Here is a 12699-nt window from a genome sequence, read left to right as displayed (position 1 = left end):
CTCACCACCTGATCCAACAGCGCTGGCTGTGGGGGCAACTGCTCAGCGACTCAGAGGGCCTCAGTCTGTGCTCTTGGGATGGGGGACTGGGTCCCTAGGGTCCATGCGCTGGGAGAACAATGCCCTCGGGGTGGGGGCCAGAGGGGCTGGGCAGATTGCACCTGACATCATGGGTGGCAACTCTCATTGCCCGAGGTCTGCTGTGTCCAGACTTTCTGCCCAGATGTCCATTAACACCATGTGTGGGACGTGGCTCAGAAATGGGTGCCCAATCCTCCTAGAAGTAGAGCTGGGCTTGGGGCCGGGCCTGGAGGGGGTCAAGTATTGGCGCCAATCCTTGCCTGGGGTCTCCCCCTTGGTGGTGATGTACCCATGGGGGCAGGGGCACCTGCCTCAGGAGCAATGTCTGCATGACCCGAGCGGAACAGCTCTCCCCCCCCCTGCTCTCCTGGCCTTGGGCTGGGCTGTCCCCATGGTGCAGCATCAGGACACTGCCCAGACCCTCCCACCTGCCAGGTGGGAGGCAGCCTGGGCCTGTTCCCACCTTACCTTACTGGATCCGGCTCAGGGTAGAGCCTGGGGCTGTGCCAGGTCAGGTGTGCCGATTGGCAGCTGGGCCCCACAGGGAGCGTCTGAGATGCCCAACAAGAGCCCACTCTACCCAAGTCCTCTCCCTTGGGCCTTAGGGGCGGGGCCTGCTGGGGCAGTGCCTCCTGTCCCTGCCCACGGAGGATGGTGAGCACTGGGGAAGTTCCTGGGCGCTGTCCGGTGGACTGTGCCTCTCCCACCCCTTGGCTGACAGCACAGGAGCCAGACCCTCTTCTCCCAGAGCAGGCCCCGCACCCAGAAGGCTCTGCTGGGCAGACAAGCCACATCCCCAGGGGCTCCTGGTGGGAGGCGGGGCAGGGGTCCTGCAGGCCCTAGAGCGGGTGTGCTGGGCATCCTCCTGGCCCCCTGGGAGGAAGTGGCCAGAGGCCAGTGTAGAGCTCGTCTTGTCCATCCACGGCCATCTACATATATACCTGTATGTTTATTTCTATGAAGGGGGAAGGGGACTCATGTAAAAACCAAAATACACTTTGTGAAAGCCACAGTATTGGTCAGTTCGGCGTGGCTGTGAAGCCCCAAGCAAGCCATGGCATGCGGGGCTGGGCCTCACTGCTGACGGAGACCAGCTGGCCCTCCTGAACCCTTTAGGAGACAGTGGGGTCCTTGGCTTTGGGGGGCTCAGAGCCCGTCAGCAGGGAGATGGTGGGGTCGTCTGCATAGTCATCCCCCTCTGAGAAGTAGGAGCCCTCCCCCAGCTCGAAGAGCACAGGCAGGTCGCTGCTCCCCACGTCCATGGGGCCAGGGTCCATCAGGAGCAGGGGCTGTGCTGTGTAGTGCACCAGCTGCTTTCCTGGGGGTGGGGATGGGGGGCACAGTTAGGATGCTGGTGGGAGGGGACGGGAGGGGATGGGAGGGGTGCAGGTGGGCTTGCTCACCTGAGTCGGGGCTGCTATTCTCTGCCTCGAGAGGCCTGGGGGGATCCTGGGGAGAAAGGAGCTCCTGGATCTGCTGGGGCAGGAGGGTTTTGAGGGTTCCTGCTCCCCCACCCTCGTCACCTCCCCCCACCCCACCCCCACTCTACACACACTGGCCAGGCTGCTGTCCAGGTCTGGCAGGTTCATGTCTGGCACTGTCACCGAGGGGCTGAACAGCTGGGAGAGAGGAAGAGAGTCAGGCTGGGCCTGCGAGCAGGGTGGGTAGCGGCAGGTGGGTGAGGTGGGACTCACGTCCAGCAGGGCACTGGTGTCCACACTGAAGCCGTGGCTGCTCAGCATGGTCTGCAGGTTGTCCAGGTTGGAGTCCATGGCATCCAAGTGCTCACTGAGCTCAGCCCTGGCCGGGTGAGGGGGCAGCTGAGGCATCACTCCAGTGCCTTCACCCTCAGCCACACACCCCCTGCCAGAGGGCTCCCCTCAGCCACACCCACCCCTGCCTGGGGCCAGAGCAGCAGTGTGTGGACAGGGCCTGGGTGCCTGGCAACTGGGGGGAAGAGTGGCTTGGGCCACACAGGCTGGCCCGCCCCTGCAGGCCTCCAACAGCATGAGGCTGGGCCAGGAGGGTTTAGGCCTTGAGCAGCCCCGGGGGCAGCTGTTCAGGCTGGAAGTCTTGCCTTTGCATGGAAGACAGTAGGGAGGGGAAGGCTGTGCTCAGTGTGAGGTGGGAAAGGCCCAGGTCTGGCGGCTGTGACCTAGAGCGTCCGGGCCATGGGGTGCACCGAGGACACAGGAGTGGCCAGCCCGCCTGAGAGAAAGCCAGTTTGCACAGTAGCAGGGACCCGGACAGACTAGCAGCCGAGCTCGCCCGGAAGGCCCCTCGCTGTCGGCCAGTGATTTGGGGAACAGGCTTGGGCCCTGCAGGCGGCCTGGGATACTGTTCACCAGGCTCGGCCAAGTGGTCCTCAGCTGGGGAGGGGCCCAAGCTCTGGAAGAGCCTCCTCCCTCCCCAGTGGGGACGGCGCTAACCCTGGCTGGAATCGGCCATGCAGAGAGGAGGAGGGGTAGGGGAAGAGGCGGGCGACCCCAGACATCTGTGGAGTGCGAGCCAAACTGCAAGATATAAAGACAAGAGCCCCATTGCAGCCGGGCCCAGAGGGCCGTGCCCCCGCCCACGTGCCTGGCTCTGGTGGCAGGGCCTCTGCTGGACAGCAGGACCAGGTGACTGACAGCTGCAGCCAGGGTGGCCCAGAGAGCAGGTGCAACAGGCCACCATCCTCGGCTGCTGAGTGACAAGGCTGTGGGAGCCAGGCTGGTCTCCAGCTCCCTCCCCAATCCCAAACTCGGAGCTGAAGACCATGTCTGCAGCCCTGTGCCCAGCCCTCCAGGACAGTCCTAGCCAGAAGCCCCAGGCACGTCCGGGGAGGAGGGAAGCGGAGGGCAGCACTCACTTGTCCAGGCAGGCTACGCTGAGGCACTTCTCAGGGGCCGAGGTGGGCGGGGTTGAGGGGGGCCGGCCCCCCGCATCTGGGAGGGTTGTGGCTGAGGCAGCTGGGGCAGGCTCACTCTCCCGCAGAATGGAGTCAATGAGGGCAGTTGGGGACAGGGGGGTGTCCACAATGGAGGGCTGGCGCCCAGGACTCGCTTCCTCCACCGGGGGGCTCCGAGGAGGACTCGGAGGCTCCTCCTTGACGTGCACCAAGGGGCTGCTCGACAGGGGCCTGCGGGTGGGGGCACAGGCGTCAGCAGGCACCTCTGTGGCCCCAGCCCTCTTCAGACCACGAGGGAGGTGGCGCGGTCCCCACCGCTCATCTATGCTCCTGCCGGGAGAGGCCACGGGGCTACTGGGAGTCAGCTCGGTGATGTCGGAGATGATGGGTCCGGAGCTGGAAACGGCATCTGGGGAGTAGAGGCTGGAGCTGCTGTAGGCCGGGGACGGAGCCTGCCATCAAAGGACGGGACACATGTGGCTTGTGCCCAGGCAGCACTGTCCCCGCCAGGCCCGCTGTGCCCAGAGCTCACCGAGTAGGGACCGGAACCGTGGATGGGCTCCAGGGAGTACTGCCGGCTGTACTTGGGCAAGGAATGTGCTGAGCCACTGTCGTTCAGCATCAGGGGGCTGCGGGGAAGGGTGGGTTAGCTGCCTCCTGGCCCTGGTGGCACCCAGGACCCAGTGCTGAGAGATGGGCACCCGCAGCGCCTCACATCTTTCTTTTCACCCCCAGGATCCGGTTCGACTGCACCAGCGAGATGAGGAACTGGATAAGCTGTGGGGGTGGGGGGAGGCACACAGTTAGCCCAGCCAAGGAGGTTGACAGCAGGTGCCCTGCAGGCCCACCGTGTACCTTGTTGACGACTTTCTGCTGCTGGGCGTGCTTCTGCCGCAGGCTGGCCACCTCCCGCCACAGGGCCTCGTTTTCACTGCAACAGACCAGGTGCAGTCAGTGGGGCCAGGTCCCAGGAGCCCCAGATTGAAGGGCTCCACAGACACTCCACCCCCACCCGGGCAGGTGCAGGGCCCTGGTGACCACACATCGCTAGCTTGTCTCTCCAGTACGGACAAGGATGGGCTATGGAATGTGACCCGGGCAGGCCAGACCTTGCTGCCACTATCCCCCTCCTTGCTCACTTGCACCTCAAGGGAGGGATGCTCAGAGTCAGGTGGGGGGAGGGGGTCAGCTGGAGGCTGAGATCAGATGCAGGCGGAGTGTTGTCTGCACCCCAGAATCCTGCTGAGACCTACTGGGGGCCTTCTTGGCCAGGTGAGCTGGCTGACCCTTGAAGGCCTCCCCCACCCTCAACCTTAGTCCAGCCTGAGGACAGGAAGGCAGGCCAGAGGGACAGTGGTAGCCCAGCTCTTCAGGCTGCAGAGCAGCATATGGGGTTGATCTGTTACCTTTCCAGGGCTCAGAACCTGAGTGTAGCTCAGAGGTGGCCCAGGGAGTGGGAAGAGCCAGGCGAGCCCACCCTCCCAACAGGTGAGCAGGGTTATGAGCAGGTCTGCCCTCTGCTGGGCCAGTCCTGCCCCTGCCCCCGCCCCCGCATGTCTTCTTGATAGAGTGGACCCTCTTGGCCTCACCTAGAGGTGCCCTGACTGAAGGCCATGTTCATCTGGCCCCCAATGTGAAGAGTCAGAGCCCAGGAGCCACCTCTATGACACAGGGGTCACAAGGGCACCAGCACCTGCCCCCCTGAGCAGCTTTGAGGTGACCCTGAGCCGAGGACACCACCCTGGCTGGGGTTCCTGAGGTCCCCGGGGCCTCACGGGCGGGAGGACACCCAAGCAGGCATTTCTGAGGGTCTCGGGTGAGGGGGTAGCACAGGGCTGTTATGTGGTCACCAGACATGAGCCAGGGACAGGGGTTCCAGAAAGTACCTGCTCCCTGCTCCCCAGGCCTAAGGTGGGGAAGGCAGGAGAGGGGACGTCTATGCTGAGTGATGCCAGGGACAGTGGGAGCCAGCAGGAGGGGCCTGGCCACCCTGGTCTGCGGGGAGGGCCCGGAGGGCTGGTGTGAGCAGGCGGAGAATGGGGCCAGTGCTGTGAGGAGCCCAGCTCCGCACGCTGCTGCAGGAGCGGTAAGACCCCACCTCCCGGGGAAGGAGGATGGCCGGGCAGGCGCCTCGAGGGCGTGCAAGAAAAAAACCTAACTCTGGGGAGCAAAAGGCCCGAGCGCACCTGCCACACCTCCTGCAGGCGGCGGGAAGTGCCCGGCCACGCGGCCCAGTGTCGCACCCTTGTCTGCCCCACCTGCCGCCCGCTCCCCGTGGGACCTACTGCTTCATGGCCAGGAGCTTGGAGTCCATGCTCTCCTGCTTCCCCTTCATCAGCTGCACGTCGGTCAGCAGCTTGGTGACACTGTCCTGGTGAATCTTCATGTCCTCACTCTTCAGGGTGGACACCTGGGTCCCCACAGGAGGGTCACTGTGATATGCCCCACAGAATCGGGGGGTCTGGACACGGGGAAAGGGCCAGGGGCTGCAGCCTTGAGATCGGCCTTCCCTGCAGCAGCTGGTGCGGCACAGGCGGGGGTCCATGCGGACAAGCGGAGGGGGCCATCAGGAAGAGGGCTTGGAGCAGCCAGGCCAGGCCAGCAGGGCACCAAGTGGATGTGGCAACCCCACCGCCAGAGGGAGGTCAGAGGGTGTGGGGACAGGGAGGCCGCTACTTACGCTGGTCACCTTCCTCTTAATGTTCTCGAGGAGCTGCTCCTGGCCGCGCAGGAAGCAGGGGTGCTGGAACTCGGTGTCGTCCCGCTCCGGCTTGACCAAGCCGCCCTGCTCGATGTGCACCACCTTTCGGAAGCCATCTGCACACGACGGGGCACGGGCAGCTCTGCCTTAAGACTGGGACCAGACCCCCCCCCCCCTCCATCTCAGAGTTCCTGCCCGCAGTGGCTGGGCAGTCCGGCCTGAGCCCCGGGTCCCCACAGAGACATGGCCTCTGGACCTCAGGTTCAGGCTCATGAGGACTGTTTGCCCCCAGGTGTGCTGGCTCCATGCCACACCCTGGAGAAAAGGGACCGGAACCCGGTGGCTCCACCCTCACCACAGGCAGGGTCACTGCTGGCGCCCTCTGCCCCCCACCCCCCCCACCCCGTGGCGGGCGGGCACTCACACATGTTGAGCTGCCGCACGAAGCTGGCCATGTTGTTGTGCTTGAAGTACTTGGGCAGCACCTCCTTGGCAAACTGGCCCTGGTCATACACGTGGAAGCTGTTCCCACTCTGCCAGGAGACACGCAGGCGAGTCAAGCGCAGCCGGTGAGGGCACAGGGCCTCCGCGAGCAGCAGGCAGCCGCACTCCCTCCTGTGGGGCGGAGGCCACGGGAGCCGCTCGCCTGAGAGATGGGGACCTCATCGCAGTCAGGGTGCCCCGCCCAGGGTCCTGAAGCTTCCCCAAGGCCAAGGCCACATCCAGGAAGCACCACAGCACTGCAGGCCCATTCTCTAGGCCAGTGGTCGGCAAACTTAGTCAACAGAGCCAAATATCAACAGTACAACAATTGAAATTTCTTTTGAGAGCCAAATTTTTTAAACTTAAACTATATAGGTAGGTACACTGTTATTAACTTAATTAGGGCACTCCTAAGGCTTAGGAAGAGCCACACTCAAGGGGCCAAACAGCCGCATGTGGCTCGCGAGCCGCAGTTTGCCGACCAGCTCTAGGGGAACCCGCTTTAGCTGCAGCACGCAAATGCACCTGAGAAGAGCTGAGACCCAATCTAAGGCAGCCAATAAATGGGGCCCTAATTCCAGTGACTCTGGAGGAAAGCTGTGCTCAGAAACGCAACTTCCTCTTCCTCTTGGCATCTGAGTTGAGAAACAGGCTGTACAAAACCCCTGCACGGCCCGCTTCTCCATGTCCTTCCACGAGGGGTCAGGCAGGCCCTGTGACAGGGTGACACGCAGGGAGCGCTCCCCACCCCGGGGGAGGGGGAGAGGGTTAAGGAGATGGGGGAAGGCCCGGATGGTCCCTGCAGCATTAGTCTAGGCCTGGAGCACTTTTTATTTTTTTTTTAGAGAGGAAGAGGAGAGAGAAAAATTGATGAGAAACATTGATATGTTACCTCCCTTATGCGCCCTGACCAGGGATTGAACCCGAAACCCAGGCATATGCCTGAACCGGGACTCAAATCTACAACCCTCTGGTGCAGGGGACGATGCTGCAATCAACTGAGGCACCCAGTCAGGGCAGCGTTTTTAGATTTTCTTTCTTCTTACTTTTTAAAAAAAATATATTTTATTGTTTTTTTACGGAGAGGAAGGGAGAGAGAGTTAGAAACATCGATGAGAGAGAAACATCAATCAGCTGCCTCCTGCACACCTCTTACTGGGGATGTGCCCGCAACCAAGGTGCATGCCCTTGACCGGAATTGAACCTGGGACCTTCAGTCCGAAGGCCGACGCTCTACCCACTGAGCCACACCGGTCAGGGCTTCTTACTTTTTTAACACTTTTATTGATTTTAGAGAGAGAGAGGAAGGGGAGAGGGAGAGGGAGGGGGAAAATATCAATGTGAGAGAGAAACATTGATATTGGTTGCCTCCTGCACACACCCCAATGGAGATAGAACCTGCGGCCTGGGTATGTGCCCTGAGTGGGAATCGAACCGGCGACCTTTCAGTGCATGGCACAACACTCAACCCATTCAGCACACTGGCCGCAGTTAGATCTTCTTCTGTTAGCTGCCTTAGGACAATCTCCAGGGACTAAGTTATTTAAATAAGCTTTGCTGGCTTTGCTCTTTGTTTGATTTGACCCACAGCTCTCCGAGTATAAAAAGCCTTTTCTCTAGGATGTCTAATTTTCTTATTTTGTTAATCCTCACCCGAGAATTTTTTCCCATTGATCTTCAGAGAGAGTAGAAGGGAGAGAGGGAAGTAGGGGGAGGGGAGGGATCGAACCTGCGACCCTTTAGTGCGCAGGCCGACACTCTAACCACTAAGCAAAACCAGCCTGCACGGATGTCTACATTTCACATCTTCTGGCTGTCTAAGACAGTGGATAGCCCTAGCTGGTGTGGCTCAGTGGGTGGAGCGTCGGCCTACAGACTGAAGGGTCCCAGGTTCGATTCTGATCAGGGGGGCATGCTTGGGTTGCAAGCTCAGTCCCCAGTGGGGGGTGTGCAGGGGGCAGCCAATCATTGATTCTCTCTCATCATTGGTGTTTTTCTCTCTCCCTTTCTCCCTGAAATCAATAAAAACATATTAAAAAAAAAAAAAAGACAGTGGATACCAATTGGGAAAACTTAAAAGGAAGATCTGGGTAGAGATATCAAGAAGAAATAATGGCCCCAAACTCCCCCAAACTGAAAAATATCCAGTAAGCTAAACGAACCCCAAGACGGGTAAATGCAGAAGTCCACACCTGGACACTCCACAGGCAAACTGCAGAAGCGAAAGATGAAGGGGACCGGGAAAGCGGCAGGAGAGGAGACGCCTCACGACCGAAGCTGCTTCCACCAGCAACCACGCGGGCAGAAGCCACGGGTCACGTAACGGTGCTGAGGCACACGCCCTGCAGGGAGCACACCTGCCGTTCCCTTCACCCTCTCCTTCCCCCACAGGATGTACCCCTGAACCTCTAAGTGACCCCACGAGACCTGCACCCGGGGAGCAATGGGCACCCTCGGAACCTGTCTCCCAGGCTCCCTTTAGTCCGACTTCCCCGAGCGAGCGACCAAGCAGCCCTGCCTGGCGCCCCGTGGCTTTCTCCAGGCCCTTCGCCGCCCTGTCCCTGGGGGCGTGCGCTGTGCTCAGTAAGACTAACCGTGGAAAGGGAAGGAGCGAGTTCCACTCCGGGCCCGGCAGTGGGAGCCAACCACCGAACCACTTCCACGTAAAGCAAGCAGCGCGCACTCAATACCCTGGTCTCTGAAACCGTCCCAAAGGCGAATAACAAACAAAGAAACATTTATTCAAGAAAATCTACTAAAATTCTGTAGGAACAGTGAGTCTGCAGCACTTGAGCCACAACCCACTCCCCCTTCCACCCCAGTGCCTTGGTTGATGCTACGCTTGGAGGGGCACAGCCAAGATGACGGACTACTCACCCTCCGGCCCCACCCAAGGCGACCACAGCTCATGAGGGAGCAGGCACAGCGCCTCTCACCCGACCCAGCTCCCGGTGAAGAGGGGAAATGCCCGGTGATTGCAACCGAGAGGCTGGGGGTCCCCTTCATGTTGCTCCCATCCAGGGAATGGAGGCTCTCACGCAGGCATGGCAGCTGAGAACACTGGGGCTCCCACCACCCCCACCCAGCTAGCAGGTAGGACAAGCACCCATGCCAGGAGGGGCAAGCTGAGAAGACAGAGGCTACTGCCCTGTCCAGCACCCCGAGCAGCGACTCAGAGAATTTGCTCGGGGGACAGGCAGTCCGAAGGCTAAGTGACTCGCGCATGCGCCAATCACAGGTGTGTTTCGATCTGTCACCGTCCATCGTGAATTTGGTTGACGCTTCTATTACAGAGAAAAGGCGAGAGTGATTGTTAAAATATTTCTTCTAATTAATTTCCGCACTGGGACACTAGTTAATAAATAATAATACAAGGATGAATCTATGCCTTGGCCATGGTGGCTCAGTTGGTTGAGTGGTGTCCCACGCACTGAAGGGTGGCCGGTTTGATTCTTGGTCAGGGTTCTGGGTAGGCTTGGTCCCTGGTGGGGGCCTAGAGGAGGCAGCAGATCCGTTTCACTCTCACATGGATGCTTCTCTCTCCCACTCCCTTTCTCGCTCTCTAAATGACAATGTTTTCTAGGAATGGAGAGAGTCTTATGTCTTACTTTCCAATCTTTATGTCTTTCATTGGTTTATCTGCCATATTGCGTGACCAGGAGGTCCAATGCATTGTTAAAGAGCAGGGCTGCACCCGACTGTGAGCCCTGCAGGAGTGGTCAGTCCAAGTGTGGCTGGGGCTAAGAAAGCAGCTGGAGTGGGGCCAGAGCTTTCACCCCGTGGGCCTTAGCGGGCAGTCTCCAGTCAGAAGACCTGGAGTTCCTGGCAAAGGCAGGCAGAGAGCAATGGCTGGATGTCAGCAGAGAGAACGTCGACTTCAGAACTGGCTCAACGATCCTCTAGCTCTTACTTCAAGTTTCTTGATGTCTTTGAGACTCAGTCTTCTCTACAAAAGGGCCATCTGTCACCTCCCCGCGTGGCTGTGGATGGAGCACAGCTGATACACAGGAGTCAACAAGCACAGCTGTGCTACCCAGCGGTGGTCATCGGTGCAGCCACCCTGGCTCCGGGAGGCACCGAGAGCCTCCAGCCATGCAGGGCACCTCACATTCTGCTCCTGGAGTGCTGTGACCTGGGGCACCCCTGCAGCATTTTTCACCAAGGGCGGGGCCCACAAGGACCTGTTGGGTCCTGCCGGTTGTCTGAGAATGGGCTTGGCAGGCTTTCGGGCCACGGCAGGCTGAGTCAGGGAGGCGGGTGGGTCTACCTGCCACGGGAGCTCTGAAAACAGTCCACGGCCAGCCGAGTGCCCAGGTGTGACCAGGCCAATTCATGGAGTGGTCTCATGGGGAGCTGGTGACCTAACTGCAGGGACTGCTCTGCTCCAGACTCTCCAACCAGAGACCAGCCCCTCGAGTGACCCTCTGACCACTGGTGGCCTCTGACACAGGCCACGTGGGACGGACCCGGCCTTGGGGACCTCCAGTCACCAGGTCTCTGGGACTTCTCCCAGCCACACACAACCGTTAGGGTCATTCCTACTCGCAGCGAGAAGAGAACAGCACTGACCAGGCGGGGACTACAGTGAGACCCCGAGACACCAGGGCCAACATTTAAGCAGGGCCTCCCAGTACAGGAGGCCCTCGTACTCCAAGTAAAAAGAAGTGCCTCCTCCAACTGTTCGAGTGCTCCCGGCCTCATCTGACCACGTCCTCGGCTACACAGACCGGGTCAGACACGCAGGCTCCAGGGGTTCTTCGTCCCGGGACGAACTGGCCAACCGGGCTCACGGCTGCTGTGGGCACCGTGAGTGGAGGCCGCCACGGGTCTGATCGTATCGGACTTTTCTATTCAAAGGCTTTGCCCAGAACACAGACTGCGGGTCCTGGGAGTATGCCGGCAGGGCTCCCCCTACACACCTTACAGTCTTTCCTTTTTTAAAATACGTTTTTATTCATTTCAGAGAGGAAGAAAGAGGGAGAGAGAAACATGGATAATGAGAGAGAATCATTGATCGGCTGCCTCCTGCCACCCCACACCGGGGATCCAGCCTACAAGCTGGACATGTGCCCTGACAGGGAAACAGAACCGTGACCTCCTGGTTCATAGGTGGACACTCAAGCGCTGAGCCACGCCGGCCCGGCCGCCTCACAATCTTTAAGCGCAAACAGCAAGCCGATTGAGGGGCAGGACAAGTCATCCTGGTAGAATTAAGCTCAGATGTCCCTCCCCGAACTGGGTGAGTGTTCCCCGAGGCTCAGGAAGGAGCAGGAGGAGGAAGGCAGAAGAAGGGAAGACAGAAACAGGGGCCATTTCCTCTGGTCAAGGGAAGGGTGGGAACCGGCCTGGGGAAGGGGGCGCCGCCGCAGGACGACTGCCCTGGGACCAACAGGAATGTCTCCAGCGGGACTTCTAGCCTCTTTATTCCCAAACACTCTTCCCGCAGGGCCGCGCTTCAGCCACCAGCCGGCCCAAGGGCGAGAGCCTGGCTCGGGGGGCTGCTTCCAGCCCAGCCTTCCCGCCTCCCCCAAGAGCTCAGGACTAGGAGCGGGAGGCTTAACGGAGCCAAGAACCCGCCTGCCCTCAGCGGCCCGGGCGCTCGGAGGCACCGGAGCCCCGGCTGGACGTGGCGGCGCAGCCAGGATCGAGCGAACAGCAGCCTCGGCTCTCGCCTCCAACTGCAGACACAGCCCTGACGGGCCCCGCGGCCAGGCCCGAGCGGCCGTCCCGCAGGCTCAGGCCTCGCCTGTCAACAAGCCCGCTGCCAGGCAACGGGGAGCGGGGCGTGGACCGAGACGCCGCCGGGGGAACGAAAACCCAGGCTGATCTGGGGAACCAGCTCGCTATCCGGCGCGGTCTGCACGTCCACCCGGGCTGCCCGGCCTTTCACTTTCCGTTTCCGCGCCGGAGCAGCGCCCTCGGCTCCGTGAGCGAATCCTGGTTTCCGCGCGGCTGCCGACCGCACCGCCGGGAACGCAGGGGAGAGGCCGCCGGGACGCCACTGCCACTAGCGACGCGGGGCGCCCGTCGAGGCACAGGCGCGCCCCGCAGCTGTCCGGCCGGGAGCAGAGCCCGGGAAGGGCAGGCCCGCCTCCTCCCTCCCCGCCCAGGGGAACTTGGCGCGGGCAGGAGCCGGCGGGAGGCCTCGGACGCTCCTTCCCCCTCGGGCCCTCCGTCCCCACACCCGGCGGCCGAGGCGGGGCCTGCCCTGGCCTCCCGGGGGGCGCGCCCGCCCTCACCGGGCTCCAGCAGATGAGCGCGTCGGTGTCCGGGTCGCTCACGAGGGTCCACAGCTTGGTCAGGAAGGCCGGGACGTTGCTGGGCCCCGCAGCGCCGGAGCCCACGGGCAAATCCATGGCGGGGAGAGGCGGGAGTAGCGACCGCAAAGAGAGGCCGGGGCCGGGCTAGCGCCGCCGCCGCGTCTGTAGGCCGGGCCGCGCCGCCGCCGCCGCCCGCTGCGCAGACACGGCCCACAGGCCTGGCATGGCCGCCGCCATCTTGCGACTGGCGCCCCCACGCCGGCGCCGCCTTTCTGCGTCCGCAC

The 12699-nt window shown here is 61.5% G+C and overlaps 1 protein-coding gene across 7 annotated transcripts; it reads right to left on the bottom strand.

Annotated features, from left to right (window-relative positions):
• Positions 1 to 1011: 1011 nt before the first annotated feature.
• Positions 1012 to 12688, bottom strand: HSF1 (heat shock transcription factor 1). Of its 7 annotated transcripts, none has more exons than XM_059672557.1 (14): positions 12395 to 12688; positions 6097 to 6205; positions 5652 to 5788; positions 5257 to 5432; positions 3827 to 3902; positions 3687 to 3748; positions 3504 to 3600; positions 3287 to 3423; positions 2933 to 3202; positions 2511 to 2594; positions 1776 to 1881; positions 1635 to 1700; positions 1485 to 1557; positions 1012 to 1399 (listed from the first exon to the last, which is right to left on the bottom strand). In XM_059672557.1, exons 1-14 carry the CDS (start codon positions 12509 to 12511, stop codon positions 1194 to 1196), a joined length of 1716 nt encoding a protein of 571 aa, XP_059528540.1. In that variant the 5' UTR covers positions 12512 to 12688; the 3' UTR covers positions 1012 to 1193. The 7 variants fall into 7 exon arrangements, with proteins under 7 accessions (XP_059528540.1, XP_059528541.1, XP_059528542.1 ...); XM_059672558.1 differs by having other exon boundaries at positions 1485 to 1554; XM_059672559.1 differs by having other exon boundaries at positions 1485 to 1530.
• Between the last annotated feature and the right edge of the window lie 11 nt (positions 12689 to 12699).

The sequence above is a fragment of the Myotis daubentonii genome, chromosome 17 (genome assembly GCF_963259705.1).
Source record: "Myotis daubentonii chromosome 17, mMyoDau2.1, whole genome shotgun sequence".
Classification (NCBI taxonomy): Eukaryota; Metazoa; Chordata; class Mammalia; order Chiroptera; family Vespertilionidae; genus Myotis; species Myotis daubentonii.
Note: the sequence above shows the minus strand (reverse complement) of the source record. Positions and strands in the feature narration are given on the sequence as shown.

Bases quoted from the DNA above. Each gene is read 5' to 3' on its own strand.
- HSF1 (XM_059672557.1), bottom strand. From the start codon at position 12,511: ATGGATTTGCCCGTGGGCTCCGGCGCTGCGGGGCCCAGCAACGTCCCG. The intron at 5,433-5,651 runs GTAAGTAGCGGC...CCCCGTGTCCAG, and splicing joins TTAAGAGGAAGGTGACCAGC to ACCCCCCGATTCTGTGGGGC. The intron at 3,749-3,826 runs GTACACGGTGGG...CCACCCCCACAG, and splicing joins AGCAGAAAGTCGTCAACAAG to CTTATCCAGTTCCTCATCTC.